Source organism: Helicoverpa zea, chromosome 31, assembly GCF_022581195.2.
Source record: "Helicoverpa zea isolate HzStark_Cry1AcR chromosome 31, ilHelZeax1.1, whole genome shotgun sequence".
Taxonomy (NCBI): domain Eukaryota; kingdom Metazoa; phylum Arthropoda; class Insecta; order Lepidoptera; family Noctuidae; genus Helicoverpa; species Helicoverpa zea.
In genome coordinates, this window is record NC_061482.1 from 10,509,300 (window position 1) to 10,529,689 (window position 20,390).

Below are 20,390 nucleotides of genomic sequence, written 5' to 3' on the forward strand. Positions count from 1 at the left end.
CAACAATTGTTAAAACGATAAACAACCAGCAAAAATATTTTTATCGTACTGCAACGCCATTACAAAGTTACGTCGTCAGTTCAATCGCGATGTGTCAGAAACGCATTCTCTGAGCGGCCGAACGGGCAATGACATGATTGGTAGAAATTTTAAATACTATTGATGTATTTCTGTTGTCGCTGTTAGAACAAAAAGTAAAAAATAAGAACAAAAATATATTTTAGGGGGTTCCAAACATGGAATTTACAGTGCCATTCTGAAGGTTCATGAAGAACTCATTATTTTATTTTAGCTTTTTGTAGATACAGTCGCCCAATGAGCTACCGGAGCGAGTGCGAATTATAAGTAACTTCAATACAATATCGCCATCGCATGTACATAACTCAAATGCCCTGACGTCACCATCATTTCATCCTGTGCCCTTTGTAGGCGTAAGGTGATTTAACGATTATAAAAAAAGATGTTTCGGAAATCCGAAGAAAATTCTGCAAAACCTGTACAGTGTGGGAAGGATCACGTTTCCCGTGTCCCCATCGTGCGTCCGATGACCTCAAAACGGATAAAAATTCAAATTGAAAAAGTATTGAATATTAACATGATTTGATGAGTTCTAATAGGTAATCATCAGTCACCGAGAATGCACTTTCTAACGAGTCAATAACCTGTGTAAAATAAAAAGAACGGATTTTTTATCTGTCCCCGTTTTGTTTCCAATCTGTGACAGAAGACATGTGAACAGAACATTTTAGACATTGTGCATAGTTCACTCACGCGAAGCTATTTGATTACTATGAGAATTTGTAGTTTCTCATACTGAATTAATTCAATTTAGTCCGTACAAATAACTTTTTTATCTAGAGTTTATTCGTATATATTAATAGTAGTCAGAAAAACTGGTGTCTCTTAGAAGCAATCGTTTAATAAAAATGTCATATGTTTCTGAAACAATTCAATGGCCGTATTCGAGTGTCAATAATAAGAGTTTTGTTGTTCCGGAACTATAAATTGACATGTTTTCATCAAGGAATGTGATAATGAATAGTTTTCAATGGCGCAAATGGTTCCTTTTTTTGATTTTCGCCGTGTACCGGAGGTTGGATACCGTCGATGGTGAGTGCTTTTCATCACCTGTCCATTAGCGTACGTTTAATATTGTCTAAACACAAATAAAGTTGTGTTTATGTATTTCTGGTGTACTGGCATAGATGAGCTTAGCACTTTACTGAAATAAGTTACCGATGGTAAGGTCATCTTAAACAACACTCGATGTCTCAATCCTTTCCTAAAACTATTTTAGGGCCTCCAAATGACACACTGAATAAGCCAAGATTAGCGTGTTATGTTTTCCGTTGTTATATTTATGTGCATAATATACATATATTGATGCTGTACTTCTTTAGACATTGTGTTGTGTGCATGGTAACAAAATATTTGTAATATATTCCTCTCAATAGTATGGGGTTAAGAATGCAAGTAGGATTATTAGGAAAAAATATCTAATTTATTTATTTTCTGCCTAAAATCTTATCAATAAGTCAATCATTATAGTAGGTTTTGTTTGTCACCTCAATTGTTATTGAAATTGGTTTTGTTGATGATAGGTTTGAAGTGTTATTGCAACAGTGAAAGATGTCCAAACTCAACATGTGAGACTGATGGCTTCTGCTTCGCCTCTACAAGCTTGGAGAACAAAGTGCAGAAGTTTACCTACCAGTGAGTACCATTATCACATTTATATTTTCAATAAAACCTACATACGTAAATCAAGTTTTCGAAATTATCTTATAAAGTCTTAATATGGCCCCCAAAACAACAAAAGGCATTATAAATATATTTTGTAATTTTATCACTATAGTGCAGAGGTACATATTTTTATTCCCCTTCAAATCTACAAATATGATGTTGGCTCTAAATATGCATAATAAAACAATTGGCAAACTCAAATCAACACAAACCTGTTGTTGTGCTGTGGCTCACAGGTATAATTCTAACCTATTTGTATCAAATGATTGACCTGTGTAGTGCGGTGGTCTTAAGCTGTATGAACTCGAACATTGCATTCCCTCCTGAAAACCCAGTAAAATGCAAAAATTCTACAATGTACTGCTGTAAAACTGATTTCTGCAATTCCGATGAGAATGTACAAGAAAAATTGTCCAAAGTGCTTCATGATTCCATAATGGGTAAGCTGTTCTGTGCACTTGCGGGCGTGTCATGTATCTATTTTGATGATGCAGATTTTGAGTTTGTTTGATGTACTATTAGAATCATATGCATTGCCATTTCCTATAAGTTTTGTGTTGAGATGCCAATACTCTAACAATCGCTTTTACATTAGTGATTTGAATATGTACCTACTAAGCAAAGAGAACGAGCGGCCGCAGGTGCCGACTGAAATAATTAGTATGATTTGAATGATGTGCCGTACTCCTTAACCAACTCTATTTTTCGAGTGTGCGTTGTTTGCCTAACCTACTAAACGTAATGTATGGTGGTTCCACTTGCGGCGCAGTTGTATCGAGCTCAAATCACTGATACCCATCGAGCATCCCTTCAGTTGCTCCACGACGAAAACTAAAAATGAATCAGTGGTGATAAAATGTTGTAAGTCACATGACATGTGCAATGAAGGCCTGCGCCTGGACCTGCAACCGAAGCCAGGTAGGAGCGACGTGGAGGTAGTGCCCTCGATGTGCCCCGCTAACTACTGCACTGTAGCTTCCCGCTGCTGACACCCGACGCCCAGAAACCAAACGCCAAGCGCCTACTACAGCCCATCACCGAGCGGGCGCCGTGTACAGCCTTGGTGAATGGTGCGAGACTGCATGGCTAAACATTTTCCTTTTTCTTTTTTGTTTTAATATAACATATGTTTTTTTTATAGACCGGCCTTGATCACCGTTTAGGGTATATACGTTATCTTTGTACTAATGTAATGATTTATGAACATAGATGTTGGGACCGAAAAAACTCATTCCCTCCGGGGGACATGCCTATATGGTGCCGAAAGAAAGAACGCGATGATATATCGTGCTGCGCCACGGACTACTGTAACCGTGAACTATTCGCAGGTACAGTATAAATTCGGAATGTGTCGTCGGGGCGCGCTGTCTGGGTAGCTTACATTGTGATGTCCACATCAAATGTATTGTTAAGTCTGACCATGTTAAAGTAACGCGCATAAGAGGATCTTAATTATTGTAAAACATAATCATCTGCTCGGTAACGATCGTGCATGCAAATGTACCTATTGAACTTAGCACATTATTTTATTGACAGTGGGACATTTTCGAATCAGCAACACGTGTTTACACATTTGCAATTTAAAAGTCTCATTCTTGAGAGATAATGTTTGCTATGGTTGAATTGAATATGTTCATTTTAGAAAAGGAAATAAGTCGTTATACATTATATGGGACCACATTTCATTTTAGCTATGCATATTTTATTAAAACAAAGGGTGTCGTACGCCGAAGGCATGACGGGGATGCATCGAAATTGTGTTGCTATTTACGACAGTCAATGTCTTGATTACAGAAAGTTAACATGACTGTATAGTCACATTTTACAGCAGTCGATAAATAAATCCGTAAGTGATCATAAGCCGGTTTTTTCTACTTGATTTAAGCATGAACTCCTATTTTTTTTAATACTAATGGCATGCCAGTAATTATAATTTAGTAACTATTTATTAATAATATTGCTAACATTTTCACTTTGTACTGACAATTAATTGCTATGGGGGCATGAAACTAACCTCTGCACCGTATAAATGTAATGTAATGATAAGAGATAGTGGCCTAGGCTACTTTACACGTAACTAGAGAAATCTCGTTAGACTAGTAATGTACATAAGTTTTTCTTTATTCACCTAGGTATACATATTTATATTTCTGTCTGATGCAGGATATATTTGTGTCTTAACAAATGACTTACACACGTACGTCAAATATATTGTTAATGAGTGTCATGAAAGGCGTCTTAATGACAAGAGCACTCTTTTCTTTTCAAATAGCGAGTCTTTTGAATAATCCTATTACTTGATCACCTGATTAAGGCAACAAACAATACCTCTATGATTGAATCAGATATCAGACCTCATTATGTGGTAATTTGTGTTCCATAATGTTGTTATTGAAAATGTTTGTTCCAGTTGTAATATCTTTATGTTATTTTTTGTTTATCATTTATCTGGATATTGGGTTTGCTTACCGCCTGTGTTTTGGATGTTTATTTATAAATCTTTTACAGAATTTTACATGCTTTCGGCTTCTAAAGATAAATAACTTGTAGGTATTAGGTATGCCTATTTTTTTATATTTATATGTTGCAATGAATGATATTATCGTAAAGCGTGTGTAAATATTTTAAGAGGGTTACATTTCTCTGATAGAAAGTTATTTTTACTATTTGGGTCAAAATGGAGTTTGGGAATCAAGATTGGTTAGGATGGTATTTAGATGAGTATTGCTGGAGCATCATGTGATAAGAAAAAAATTGTGATGTGCATGCTTTGGGGTTACACGTTGGGGTTGCCTTGTTATTTCATAAAAGTATTAGCCTTAAATGTTCATATAATTGTTTTTGTACGAAACACATATTTGTCTAAACTTATATTTGTATCGCACAAGGTCTGGGAGTAAATGCTGGTAGTTTGCAAAATTTGCATGTATGCTAATGTATTTTTATCAATAGAACTGTTATTTAAATGACAAAAAGTAATGCTATAATTCCGAATAAAGAGACGGGCACCACTGCGACGGCATGGAAAGTATTGCCATGGGTGATGGGGTTGGTGGTTCTCGGTGTGTGCGCCGCAATTAGCTTCTGGTGGGCGAAGCGCTCGCACGGGCCCAAGAAGAGGGTCCCGTCTCGGACTCCGTACCCGACGGACGACTCGGTCTGTGAGACCAGGCACCCCATGATGCGCACCACCACCATACGAGACATGATCGAGCTCACCACCTCCGGCTCCGGATCAGGTATGTATTACACAACTTATTCTAATCCTGCTTTATATCAGAACAAAAGGTAAATTCATTTCGAATCTATAATTCAAGATCTACTATTATAGGTTCAATATGTACTCATATCATCATCTGAGTATTGACGAGCGTAATATAATATTGTCGTGTTCGGTTCATATGAATGGATACATATATGTACATGCGTTGACTAGTTAGTAAATACCAGAGTAAGACCATTGCCCCGAATCGATCTGCACTGATGCGTCTAATCAAGTCAATAAAGAAAGATATGACATGTCATGTATAGACGTCAATTGCATACAGGCCTACAATTCCATTATGTCGGATATAGATTCCTATCTTTGCTGTCACATCTTTAAATGCTTATTGTATATGGGTACCTAACTCTAAAGAAGCAAGAGTCCCAAATATCAAACTACACGTTGGATCACCAAAGGAGATCTTGACACCGCGACATTACATCAGAACGTTTTTGGCAGCGGAAATGTAACACAACACTGCTTCATCGAGAATAGCCGCTACCACAAATTACATAATTGAATGAGTTTATCCTAACAGCATAATTTGTTGTAGGGCTGCCACTTCTAGTGCAGCGTTCAATCGCTCGCCAGATCCAGCTAGTTGACATCATCGGCAAGGGGCGCTTCGGAGAAGTATGGCGTGGTCGCTGGCGCGGTGAGAATGTCGCCGTCAAAATATTCTCGTCCCGCGAAGAGTCCTCCTGGTTCCGCGAAGCCGAAATCTACCAGACGGTCATGTTGCGTCACGAGAATATCCTTGGCTTCATCGCAGCTGATAACAAGGGTAACTTTATACTGCAAAACATTTACACTACATCGAAAATAATATTATTATGATTTCCTTATCTGAGGTTGTCTAGGGTTCATTGCAGTTTCATTATTTTAATTTAGGTATAAGTTATTTGTGTTAGAAATTGGTATTTGATAAGTTTATGATCGCTACGTGCATCTCTTGAGAGATGGTGTTCTACTACGTTATAAAGTTGTTTCTTGTTAGGTACATAATTGATTTTATTGTATGGGACTTGAGCGCCATCTCCAGCCTATACGAATGTACTTAGTATTTATTACATACTTCATTGGCATGAAGCTTACAGGATAATTTACCGTTATTAACCTCCATATATAAAGTCGTAGTAGCTATTTGACTACAATCTTTTCCTGCAGATTGTGCGAACTATAAGCTATGAGGATAATTTCGACAGACCATTAATTCCACTAATGGCATTATTTGGCGGGATCACTATTTTATGATTCAATTAATAAATCAATAATGATTAAGATTGTATTAGAGTAAAAGCTGCTGATATGAGAGAACTGCACCTCTATTACCTATACAATACTAATGTAGATATGTCCGTTTACCGTAGATAACGGCACGTGGACCCAGCTGTGGCTGATCACGGACTACCATGAGAACGGTTCGCTGTTCGACTTCCTGAGCGCGCGAACCATAGACTCCATCACTCTTGTCAAGATGTCTCTATCCATCGCCACTGGACTCGCCCACCTGCACATGGACATCGTCGGCACTAAAGGCAAGTCCACTAATTACTAAACCACTTTTAGAAAGAACCAATATCTCGAAACTATTCCTGCATTCGTATTCTAAGAGTGCCGCGCTCATTTGCTATTCCCATGTTCTATTTCAAAGGTCTTTTGAATATTTCGATGATCGAAATACCGTATGCACTAACTACTATTTTCATATTAAGGTCAATCGATTAATCAACTCGACTTTTCCATTCCACCCTTGAATATTCATCGACAGTTAGGGGCCAGTTTAAGCGGGTGTAGGCACTATGCTATATCGAATGCCGTAGATAGAATATCGTATAAGTAATCGACTGTTCAAAAAGTCAGGCGGTATTGTGACAAAATATTTTAATAACCTGAATACGCTATGTACTTAACTCTAAAAACATGGAGCGTTCAATGTATCGAATGTTTCTGCGTCTCCAGTATGCTATCCGTCTACAAAAAGGTATAGAAAACTGTTGTTCGAAGAAAATAAAGATCATGGCTTAAGTTAGCTTCAGCCACTCAGGCGTTTTATCGAGATTTCGCTGCAATTTCCGCGGACTGTCGGTAGATAAAGGACCAACTTGCCTTCATCTAAACTCCTCGCTTCGAAACGCGTTATTCAAGGAATACCCAGAAGTGTTTGTACCTCTGTCTTATTTTATATTGATATGTCTTACCTATGAATCAGTATCGTATTACCCAGTAACAAGGCTGTGGTGGGCATAATTGTATAGTTTTTTTTTTATTAAAATCTAGTCAAATGCTAAAAATGGAGCGAATGTTTTCCTTTTCAAAAGCGTGTTCCACGTTCTTTCCCATTTTCAATATTGTTTTGAATTCTAGGACAACCCGGTGTATTATTTTCGAATACAGACCAAACAGAATGTTGGAGAAACATAGGAGGTAAGCTTGCTATTATGCTTTTTGTTAATTTATGGTTTTACTTATATAAACTAAACTAACATTTAATATACTGTTTATATAATATTCATAAAAAAAAAAACATTCGATATTTGAACAGACGATGTTTTTGGCATTCGATATGGCTCAGTACTCAATCTAAATCATTTCCACTATTTCTTTTTAGATATCTTAAAAAATAATATTTTCTGATATATTATAATATGTAGTATCAATATAAGGCTTAATAAAAACAACACTTTAATAAGGCTATTCGAGACTTAATTTGGTTTTTGGTCTAATTTGGTGAAGGTCAATCTGCCTGAAGGCTTGAGGGAGTATAATGGGTTATCGACGTTTTATTTCAATAGGGCTTTCCTTCCATGACGTCACTACTGGTAACATTAACCATAATCAATTTCAGGGGGAAGTAGATCTTCCTACACTTTGCTCTCTTATTGTTGAATATTATTTCTTATCTTTGATTTATGTTCAACCATTACCGAAGCTTTCAATTTCAGTTAGAATTGAATTATTTATTCGTCTTGTGAGCTGCATGCACCATATTTTTACGCTTTCAACCAACACTCTAATATTGTATTAGTGAGATTGCAGGGCTTTCTTCTGCCAATTAAAAGCTAACAGCAAGGGTTCCCAAGGGATGCGGATAAAATCGCGCGGAACAGTACTATTGATATAACGTCAACCAGAACGTTTTTGCGTCGTAGTAATCATAAATAAATTATTGAACAGGCAAGCCGGCGATAGCCCACAGGGACTTGAAATCTAAGAACATTCTGGTGAAGTCCAACCTCACCTGCGTGATCGGTGACTTGGGCTTAGCTGTCCGTCATAACGTCGCCAGCGACTCGGTTGACGTGCCCACCACTAACCGAGTTGGTACCAAGCGCTACATGGCTCCCGAGGTAAGTTGACCTCTTCAATATCTGTGATATCCTGGTACAAAACCCTTCACATATTATTAAATCTCTAAACATTTTTGCTATGGCTCAAACCAAGAATTTAGAGGACAAACCCTCTTTAATCATTGTATTATATTGGCTTCTGTTTTCATGTAAGAAGCCTTTGAATTCAATGTCTTTTGTAGTAATTGTTCGAAGTTATTTTTGTTTAATTCTACAATGTCTGTCTGTCATGTTCCCGAAGTTTGTTCATGTATAGTTCAGGGTTTCTTCGGACTTGATGGCAAAGCTGTTACTTAGTGCTTGCGAAATCTTCTGTCAAGCTTCTCCATCCAACATTGAAGTCACAAATAACTAGTATTGCCATAGGTCATCCTCCGAGCCTTTTTCCCTACCATGTTGGGGTTGGCTTCCAGTCTAACCGGATTCAGCTGAGTACCAGTGCTTTACAAGGAGCGACTGCCTATCTGATCCCCTCAACCCAGTTACCCGGGCAACCCGATACCCCTTGGTTAGACTGGCGTCAGACTTACTGACTTCTGACTACCCGTAACGACGGTCAAGGATGTTAAATGACAGCCGAAAGCTACATTTTAACGTGCCATCCGAAACACAGTCTATGATGTCTAAGATATACTTAGAAAGTACATTGGTATTGTCGTAGGTGTTGGATGAAACAATGGACACTCGGCAGTTTGACCCCTACAAGCGTTCAGACGTATACTCGTTCGGTCTCGTGCTGTGGGAGATGGCTCGTCGTTGTGGCGTCATGCCCGATGAATACCAACCTCCTTACTATGACTGCGTGCCTCCCGATCCCGCTCTCGAAGATATGCGACGGGTTGTCTGCACCGAAAAACGGAGGCCTAACGTCCCCAACAGATGGCATTCAGATCACGTAAGTCACTTTTTAATACAATTTAAAGCCTCTTAACCTCAATTACAAACACAACCTTTTTTCCGTGCGACTTCAACGATTTTCCTTTAATCGGGCTAAGTATAATGAATTCAATAATTTCAGTCGCTCAATACGTCATTTTAATTTAATTAATTTTAACTCTCATATGACTTATAATTGTATATCGAAACGATTTATCCTTGAAACCTGAAATGGTAATAGTGTTTTCCTGCTATGATGTTGTAATTAAAACAATCTGGTATTATTGGGCATTAGGTGGAATGATTCTCTCAATATAACGACACAATAATAAGATTCGTCCGTTCTTAATAACTTTTAGGGTATTTATTTTGTCTGGCACAGTGAGTTGTGTAGTCTATTTGTTGACATAACTGAGTAAATATAGACATTGAAGCACAATACAGGACAAGGAAACCTTTTTTAGAAAGCAGTCTGTGTTTTTATTTGCTTTCTTTACAAGTTTTAAAAATAGAACACCATATTTAGATTACAAAACAGTCTCTTGGGGAGTACAGATAAAGTATTTTTGTAATGTTTCTTTAATAAAATGTAGCTGTTTCCGCGTCTTATGTTCTACCAAATAGCATCTAAATGGGGCCAGACTTTTAACCCCGTAATTGCAACAAACAAACTCACATTGGTATTTCCAATACCTATATTTTATGATATATATTCAAGGTGAAAGTCGCTAAATTACGTGTGGTAAAGTACTTGTTGCTAGTTCTGATAAGCGAGAGTGATAAGTGACTACAAATTATGACAATAGAGTCAGAAAAATCGATTTGATAGATATCTTACATACTATCAGTGACTAACAGACGGCTTCGTATTATTATTGACTTTTTCTAAAACATTAACTACCTTTATTTATCAATTATCCCTCGAAGTTTGAACTTCAGTTATTATTCATTTTAAAATAGGAAACTATTCCAACAAGCAAAGGACCATACAACGAAAATATGTAATCAATATTTCATATCATTATTTATATTGATTAAAGTTTATCGATAACATGTGTCGTAAATACATTTGTTTTGTCATACACATGTTGTGCTATCAAATTATTGTAGATGTAGCTTATGTTTCTTGCGGTTTCCCTCGTATTCTTAATATTAATAAAAAAAACTGTCGTTCCCTTGTTTATATTCGTCAAAATATATTCAACTCGTTTACTGTGATACAGTAACGAAATTACGTAATTTTTTTTTCAGTTTTGTAGATATAGTAATAAATTGTTATTTTAAATAGAATTCTAATATGCAATCAATAAATCCGAGAGTGGGTCGATCGAGGATGACACGTGTATATAGATTACAAATAAGTAGTATATGTTTGTGTGTGACAGGTGCTGTCGTCGATATCGAAGGTGATGAAGGAGTGCTGGTATCAGAACCCCGCCGCGCGTCTCACCGCACTCCGCATCAAGAAGACACTCGCCAACATCGGCACTCCCGACTACATCAAGCTGTAAGTCTGAAGCCAACTGAAAGCCTTATTTCATTGACCTCATTCATCTCCAACCGCCTTCGATCGAACAGAAGCCGATACCGACCTCAGCTAACGATATATCGCTTGTCAATTCGATTGCTGCTCACTCTCATTCTTGTAATCGATGACGTGCTGTTTTCACTTCATGCTTCAACGAAGATTTACTTCAGGTGTGCAGTACGGTTAGTTTAAGTATTGTGTAATGTCATTGATCGTATCCAGTTTGTCTTTCACCGCAATATTGTATATTATATGTATGTTCACATGATTGTACAATGTTTAGGGAAGTCGAGCTGGATGAAATAAGGGTTTGATACTTGGACCTTGCGTCGTTACTGAACGGACTAGATTTTCAAGCCACGTGCATGACTCCTGACCCCTACCTCTTAGAATATATTTGTGTAATATCTTGAAGGAGCATTTATTTAATATTATCATATTATGGATTTGAAGTTGTAGTGATATTTTTTCGTTACCAACTACGTAAGTTTAACTTTTGTTAAGTGTTCCGATTTCGTTTAATGTGCATAATAAAAATATATAAACAGTACTTTTATTTTTGTAAACTATATTTTCTGTGATATGAAATTAAATCGCAGCTATCGTTATAAGTTTAATTTGTGTTTGTTTATTACTATAATCATTATAGGTGTATAGATGTAAGTGCGACTGCCGCTGTCGCGTTCGGACTATGTATATTTGAAAGCATTTTGTTTTAAGTATAAGGTATGTAATAATTTGTTGTATAGAGATGAGATAGCAGTGCAATAGTGTGCGATGCGCAGCTCGTGACTAGGGAACCGGGGTGAGTGTGCGACTGTGAGATGCGCTGCTCCGGGCGGGACACGAGAGCTCACTCGGTGGCTGATCACTCGTCAGCGGATGTCGCCGTCGTACACACAAGGCCGTAGCTAAGAGGGCCAGCGCCTCGACGCTAATCTTCCGTTAAACAATAACAAGCTATCTAAGACTAATTCATGGAAACAGTGATTCATTTGTGGTTGTGAATTATAAATCTATTTTTTATCAATATAACAATAATAACAAAATTACTAAAATGTACTTAAGTATTTAAAAATAAATGTAATATCCGACACACTCCCTTATATTTTGTAAGAGACTTCTTCTGGCTACGGTCTTGGACTCACATCCTCCTGAAACGAGCACTGGAACTGCAATTGCGAATTAAAATAAGGTTTAGCATGTGCGGCGCGTTTACGTGAAATATGTAAACCGCACACCGTCGCATCATATACTTTGTGTTAGATTTACTGAAATATTACTTAGTGATGTTTCACAAGAACGCGTGCTCGGAGAGTAACTGATGAAAGAATGAGTTTTAAATAATATTGATACATCACAAAAGCACCTATTTTCTTACTTATTCCGAAATTGGAATTCTTGAAGTTTAAGATATTTAGAATTTGTATATAATGAACGGTGTTTACACACTATAACGACCTATTCTAATATGCGTAAGGACTTTGATAAGTAAGCATGTAGATTTCATACTTTTATGTAAAGTTATAATTGTAGAATAACTATTTTATTTATTGTGTTTTATTTAGAGTAGTCTACCGCCAGTGAAAGAACGCGACAAAGTACTTCTAATTTCGATTACGTACAAATATATGTTTGTTGTTTATAAAAATAAAATTATCTTTGGGAAAATATTCATGTGCGCATTGTATACCTATTAAGGTTAAGTTGTTAAACATTTGATAATATATATTCCTCGTGTAAGTATGTGTAACAGTCAACTGAAATTCGTCGACAAGTAAAACTTAGAGACTGAATCTAGCTCCAAAAAATTTTAGACATCATTGCCTTTTGGTGACCTCATCTCATAGTAATTCGGTGTTTATACAAATAGGCCATGCTTCGAATTCATTTCAATATCGTCCAATTTATCTAAACTCGATTATTTGACGTCGTCCACTGTCAAGTATGTACATTCGATAAGTTCATAGAAGCGAAGTGGCTCTTAATAATAGCATTTTAAAGATCGATCGATCATATTTTTTTTACTTTTTTTAGATTTTAATGCTGCAGCTGTAGGCTAGCCATTTTACACGTGCCTGCGAAGTGCGAAGCAACGACTTATATCGACAGTGATTTTAAATGTAATAAAGTACTTTAAATAGTTCGTCCCAATCTGCCACTTTGCGTTGTATCAAAAGGTCGAGTTTTGTTGAATTCCGTAATGTGACTAACAAGTCTTACTTTACTTAGTTGAGGCTCCATTATCATATATGCAATATTCCATTATACTAAGTTTTCTAGTTAAAGTGATTGTAATAAATAGATACCTACATAGTAATACTTATAAAACTGTCTTTTCTTCCAACAATACCGATTGCCACATCGTTTGCCTCTGTATTTTAAGATTACTACTTACGTGATTAGATGCATACGAATGTCCCCTGTTCAAAGAAACCCTTTGAAACTGAACGTTGTAAGAACAAGAAATGTAGATTTTGTACTCTTTTAGTCAGACTCAGGAACTAGTAGTGTGTTAATAAACTTATTTAACGTATTTAAGCGAATATTGTGTGTTTATTGAAGTAAACTTCCGACGATTAGTGTCGCTCGAGCTATTGTTAAATTAAGAAAATTATCCTCAATTCTATTAGGGTACTTTGATGTCACAAACAAGGAATAATATTATTTTTAAGAAGGAACCATTTGCCTTTTACATTTTTAAAGCAATAATAACTTTTTAAAGTATTTTTAACAGGTTTTATTATATAAAATGTTTCAGTTCAATTCAGATGGTATTTGACAAAAGTCAGATTGTTACAGTTTGATTGCATGTTTAGAACTTTAACTCTGTTAGCAGCTTCATTCCACGCGAGGTGCAGTGCGTAGTTGTCTTCTCATTGTTATTGTCAATACTGTATCATTTGAGTGGCAGCGAATGCTATCTTAAGAATCGATGTTGTATTAGATTGTAGATTTCCATCGAATTTTTTATACTTATACACACATCAAAAGTGTCTAGGGATCAACATATATTTTTGCAATAACTTTTCTCCTGATTGATATTAATTAAAATTTTCTTTAAGGATTCATCAAATAAAGTGTTTTCGTTTGTCACAGTAACGATAAACCAAGTCACCTTTGCACTAATAAAGAAATTTGCCATTTTCCTAATAAAGGGATTTTTGACATTTGAAACACTAACACAAAAGTTCGAAAAAAAAGACTGAAATAACAGTTTTCTTTAAAAGTTTATTGGGTAACTTAAACAATTAATAATCCGTGTTTCTACCGCGAACACTAACAACACAAGAACATCGGTTTGGCATACTCAAAATGAGTTCATCCAAATCACGATGTGGAATGGCCGCCCATGTTCGTTGCAACAACAAAAAAAGGTCTTCTTGCGACTGGATACCCTCCATATTCGGCAGAGCTCTTCTCTGTAGCATATCCCATGCATGCTCAATCGGGTTCAAGTCTGGCGACTGAGCAGGCCAGGGCAGGACATTGATGTTAGCTGCCGCGAGAGTCTGTCTTACAACTCTTGCGGTGTGCGGTCGTGCATTATCATGCATTAACTGAAATAAGGGACCGATTTGCACTTGTAGAGGAACGATGACGTCTGATACAATCGTCTCAGCATAAATTTGAGCGTTGAGGTTGCTTCTGATCCAAATCAACTCAGTTCTTCCGCCGATCCAAATACCCGCCCATACCATGATGGTTCCACCACTATAAGGATGGACTTCCTGGCAGGATTTTAATCGCTGTTGGCGTCCAGGGGTTCTCCAGTGTCGTATACGTCTTGTATCCGGTCTCATACCAAAACGAGACTCATCAGAAAAGCACACGAAACGCCATTGTTCTTCTGCCCAATTTCTGTGTTCAAGAGCCCATTGATATCGAATCCTACGATTGTGCATTGCTATAGGTGGTACCCGTAGCGGTCTTCGGGAATGAAGGTTCACTTCATGCAAGCGGTTTCTGACTGTTTGGTCGCTAATTAAGTTCCCTGAAGAGTGATGAAGCCTCACGGCTAACATCATGGCGGTTATTGTTGGAGCTCTTCGAGTTAAGATTTGAATGTATCGGTCTTGTCTCCGTGTGGTGCAGCGATACCGTCCTCCATGGCGCTCAGCTACGGTACCAGTGCTTCGGTAACGTGTCCAAAGTCGACTGATAACACTCTGACTTGTATTCAGAGCTAAAACCACAGTACGTTGCCGGGAACCAGCTTCTATCATTCCCACGGCTCTGAGCATTTCTTCCCTGCTTAAATGACGTCGCCGCTCCATAATAACGTTGGTTTTAATCAGTAGTAGGGAAACAGTAGCACTAATAATGTCTTCAATGCGTTGTATGTGTTTATAGGGAAAATATTGACAGCTGATTTTCATCTTTTACTCGAATTTGATTCACAGTTCCTGATTCAAATTATGAAATGCACCAAAAAGGATCCATATAAATTTATAAAATCATAAATTTATTACAAAGCCACATCTCAATCTCAAGAAATCCGCATAAAAATGCTTGATCCCTAGACACTTTTGATGTGTGTATATACCATTTATTATAACATATGAATAGTATTTGTAATTCTGTATTAAGATCTATTTTTCATGTGTTAGTAATATTTTCGAAGGTAATTCCTCCGTGTTGTATATTCTTATATGTTACAGCTAAAGTGATTGATCTCTTTATTATAAACGGAATGCTCTATAATTCATATGACGTAATTGAGACAATTTTATAGGTTCTACTAGAGACTAAAATTTGAAAATTAATTTATGAAGCCCAAATACCACATAAAATCGCTAGTTATGTAATCAATCACATTGTCTGTAACAAATAAGTACCTATGAAGAGAAATATATATGTAAATTGTTATGTTGTGTCGTATATCTTAAGATGCATTTAGATCAAACGGGGGCATTATTCTTGAACTTTTAATCATTAAAGAATTTTCTGTTTAACTTAAAATAATTAGCAGCATGAACATTCGTTCGTTTGATATAAATGCATCATTATGAAGAGCGAGAAACTGAAAGCAATAGACAAGCTAAAGCTGCAAAGATATAAATCTTTAAAAACAAAATGTGAAGAATCTTAAACACTTGTGAGAGCCATGTACCTTTAGTCACAGCTTAGTTAGTAATAGAAGTTTTAAACTGTTAATGTCGGATCAGTGCCGGATGCCACGCGCGGGGCCGTAACAAGAATAGCGTGGGTTAAAGGTAAAAGTAGTAACTACTTACTAATCCATCAGGATCGAACAGCAAAAGAATAAAAGAAACGGGTCAGTACGGTTGCGCAGGCACTGTCAAGGCCTGGGTGCGAGGCCCGTAACATGTGGTTAATCCGACTCTCTATCCGACGCAAGCACAATCGACTTAACGGCAATAGGTGTCCGCCTTGTAAGTCGCTAATAAGAATATATTATTGAATGTATGTATTTTGATGTACTGTATAATGTAGTCGACTATCCTTAGTCGAGTTCTGTACCTATTTTGAGACAATACATTATGTTTGATAAAACTGGGATCGTCTTAGATCGATTATGCTTTCCCAACGACCGCCCAGTCATTGTCGGTAGAAGTTATTTTGGTTCAAAATGTTACTAATTGACTTTTCTAGCCACCTTCTGGCAGTGCTGCCATGAACTGCTTACTCCGGGCTCTGCCACAACCTAAGTTGATGCCAGCTATGTTAAACATAATGTAGTAAATCACTTTATTAGGATCCCTATTTTGTGTCTTAGTCTTCTCAAGTTATCACCATATAACATGCTTTATGTCACTCGTTTTATATACGATTCATTAGAGATATAAAATACTTTAGAATTTCTAGATTTAGGACGTCGAGTTCAAATTAATGTCATAAAATAAAATGTACAAGCATCAAACTATTAGTTTGAAATTATTTGATGAGCAATACCAAGAGAGTACAAGTAATGTTTTCTGAAGTGCAATAACTAAACGTGGACAAATGCAGCATCATATCACATGAGCATACGAATTGGATGACTTATTCCAAATATGAATGATTTTATGTAAATATCATGATTTAGTTATCCCACTGCGTAAGGTTTTATAATAATTGTTTATGGAGTGGACTATAATTAATATAATAAATAAAACCAGCGTTTTATATTGGATATTGTTTTTTTTCCTATTTTGCCACACTACCAGTGCCGCCATTAAGAGGGGGGGGGGGGAGGGGAGATCAACGTGGGCGGTCGCCCGGGCACCAGATATCAGGGGGCGCCTCGCGGGACAGCTCAGTATTTTTTATTTCCTTTATTTTCATACTCACAAAAAAAAATGATTAAAGGCCAGTATCCAGTATTCGATAAATACCGATTTTCTAACTTTTCATAAGAGAGAAAGAAACGAAAATTAGAAATATTAACAAAAGAGAAGGCTCTTGTTGATGAAAGTGTTGTTGATTGTTTTTATTAGAAACCTTTTTAGACACATTGATAATTTTAAATTCAATTTATTGCTTACGCATTAATAAACCTTTGGTTGACTGCCTCGTTGGTCCAGTGGTCACAAGCATGGCTGCTGTGCTCGAGGTCTCGGGTTTGATTCCCGGGTCGGGCCGAAATCGCTTTGTGGGTTTTCTTAAACTTTCACAAAGCAGCCCGTAGTCTGGAAGTTGGTGATTGATTCACCCGTGCATCGGAGAGCACGTAAATGTCGGTCCTGCGCCTGGATCTCTTTCCGATCGTGTCAGATTGCCGTCCCATCGGGCTATGAGAGTGAAGGAAAATAGGGAGTGCACCTGTGTTTGCGCAAATGCTTGTGCGTTGTGCACTATAATATGTCCTGCGCAGCTGGCTGATCTCCTTAAATGAGAACAGCCGCCGTGGCACAGTGATTCACTCTAAAGCCATAAATCGAAAAATGTCATTGGCTTATTATTCACTTTTGTGCATCGGAAGTTAGCGCATCTCGAGTCTAATTATCGCAACGTGTAAGTCATCAAAACTTAGCACTTTGTTTTTGAGTGTCACTATTCCAAATCAAGTGTTTACGTATGGTGATAGTATGGAGGTCCAAGACCAAGGTATGTACTTGTATTATCAACTACTTTTTTATTTTTTTTAATGCGTTTAATATTTTATTTTTTTATTGAAGGTAGCGTTTTTGTACATTTGTTTGGTATACTTTGATTTCATTTGGACCTATAACTTTTTGCTGCTCAGTGCTGCACTTGAGGCAAATGTTTTTCGAATAAAGAGGATGTTCTCATAAAACCATATAAGTTTCATCGGCATCTTTCTGCCCCTTCTTGGGTTAAAGGAGTGTCAAGTATGCATGTCCATAGTAAAGAAAAAACTTTATATTTTAAGTTCAGCTTTCATGTTGTTTTAGGTAAAGTTTTCAAATGTTCTGTTTCGAGGACGACTATTTTTGACATTTGGCACTCTAAAGAGGGTAGTCCAAATGAAAAATGCAACATGTCCTGAATACTTTGACAGAAACATCGTGCCTTTCGGATGACATCGAAAATATCAAACAAGAGACTTTAAGTAATAAAATTATGAATGTATGTAAACGAATGTCTCATTATTGGGCAAAATCAAATCGTAGTAGGACTAAGTTTATAGAGAAATATTCAGATTGGCTGAATGTAGTTGAAAATATTGATGTGGAGCGAATTGAGTTACATGTATCTAAGAAGTCTGATAAAGTTGAACCATCAATTTCTTCATTCAGATCCCTTCCTAACAGGTTTACGAAAGTTACCTGTCAAAAACCAAAGGTGTACTATCGTACTAGATTTGTTATCTGTTTGTAGTTAATACTTTTGAGCTTGAATGTATTCTGGTATATTTTGTGTTTTGTGTGTATTTGCAAAAAAGGTTGTTCATGTATTTTTGTTGTTTTATTTTATTTCTTTATGGTTGTTTTTAATATAAATAACCATTATTTATGTAGATTTTTCATTAAAAGTCGCAGTATGACATGTTCTAGGTTTATCGTGTAAAACAAAATTACTGCGAGACATTTTAACACCTAAATAGTAATGATATTTTTTTTTAATGAATGTGGTTATGTTATAATTTTAATAATTTACACTTATCTTAATATATTTCAACGTGTAAAATAAATTAATTAAAAGTATTTGTGAGTTTCGTATTTATGGCCGCCAAACGTAAGGCAGTTACCAACCAATGTACAACTAAATGGAGTAGAGTTGAAGCCTGTTGAGTCAACGGTATTTCTTGGTTTGACCGTTGATTCCAAACTCCAATGGGGCCCATATATTGTTAAACTGTCAGGAAGGCTTAGTTCAGCCGCCTATGCTATTAAAAAGATCCGACTAATCACCGATGCGGACACAGCCAGAATAGTTTATTTTAGTTACTTTCATAGTTCAATGACGTATGGGATACTCCTTTGGGGAAACTGTGCAGATGTTGAGACTATATTTATTTTACAGAAAAGAGCTGTTCGAGCCATTTATAATCTGGGTCCAAAAGTTTCTCTCAGAGAGAAATTCAAAGAAATAAATATTCTGACTGTTGCCTCTCAATATATTTTTGAAAATTTAATGTACGTTCGTAAAAACATTTCTAACTTTGTTCAAATGTCTGATGTTCATAGCATAAATACTAGGAATAAACATAATCTTGCTGTACATGCTACTCGCCTCCACAGAGTAAGCAACTCGTTCATGGGTCAATGTATACGCTTTTACAATAAACTTCCCAAAGCGGTTCGTGATTTACCTATTATGAAATTTAAAAATCATATAAAATCCAAACTTTTGAAAAAAGGATATTACAAAATATCTGATTATTTAAATGATAAAGAAGCTTGGGAATGAGCTGCTCGCTTAGTGAGTGATATCTTTTCAAATGCCTGTGTATTGTTCTTTTGACATTTAAATATTATTATCATAAGATAACATTTTATTAATGACATTTTTTTTTGACATTTATATATTATAATTGTATTTTTTTTTATTATTTATTATTATTGTGAATGTGAGTATCGTGTATGCGAGCAACATTATATATTCTTATAACATAAATACTGTCTGGCGGGTTTGAGTATTTTTGAATGGCCTACGCAAATGTTCTGCAGATCTGGTATCGTCGTGTGACAGGTCGTTGAGCTCCCTAAGATATGGTTGAGCTACACGACGACTGATACATGCGTGCCGTCTGTTGGGACTGGTCAGCTCCAGCCTGATGTGGCTCTTTCCTCAAAAGGCCATTCCAGACCGCGTACATGGTGACACTCACACCTAATATTATTTGATTTATAACATGTTTGGACTTTAAAAGAGACTATGACCCTTGAGTTTGTTTCGGCATTTCTTCTCAGGGATCAGTCATTAGGAAATGCCGACCTCAGCGTTCTTAAAAATGACGTGTAAAAGTGATTTTATGTCCAACTTGCAAAATAAACGATTTCATTTCATTTCATTTCATTTGTATCGAATGTGAATCACTGTGCGTGGCCGAAATCGGCCGTGGACGCCATTATTATTATTATAAACCTTTATAGATGGAACAAACAGGCTAGGTACCACTTGCTCTCACAACACCTTATATCCAACTATTTTAAATAAAAATATCTATTTTCGTTTATTTTAAAATAATATTATTTTTTTCTGTATGGCAATCATTAAA

At 36.5% G+C, this 20,390-nt stretch overlaps 1 protein-coding gene across 6 annotated transcripts; it reads left to right on the plus strand.

The window, feature by feature from the left end:
• Positions 1-738: 738 nt before the first annotated feature.
• Positions 739-13,093, plus strand: LOC124645397 (TGF-beta receptor type-1-like). Of its 6 annotated transcripts, none has more exons than XM_047185197.1 (11): positions 739-1,110; positions 1,602-1,713; positions 2,023-2,183; positions 4,743-4,982; positions 5,562-5,792; positions 6,379-6,546; positions 7,376-7,435; positions 8,186-8,358; positions 9,020-9,253; positions 10,620-10,741; positions 11,046-13,093. In XM_047185197.1, the coding sequence occupies exons 1-11, from the start codon at positions 1,011-1,013 to the stop codon at positions 11,074-11,076; spliced, it is 1,632 nt and encodes a 543-aa protein (XP_047041153.1). In that variant the 5' UTR covers positions 739-1,010; the 3' UTR covers positions 11,077-13,093. The 6 variants fall into 6 exon arrangements, with proteins under 6 accessions (XP_047041153.1, XP_047041155.1, XP_047041156.1 ...); XM_047185199.1 differs by having other exon boundaries at positions 12,800-13,093; XM_047185200.1 differs by lacking the exon at positions 2,023-2,183 and adding an exon at positions 2,953-3,071 and having other exon boundaries at positions 740-1,110.
• The last annotated feature ends 7,297 nt before the right edge of the window (positions 13,094-20,390 follow it).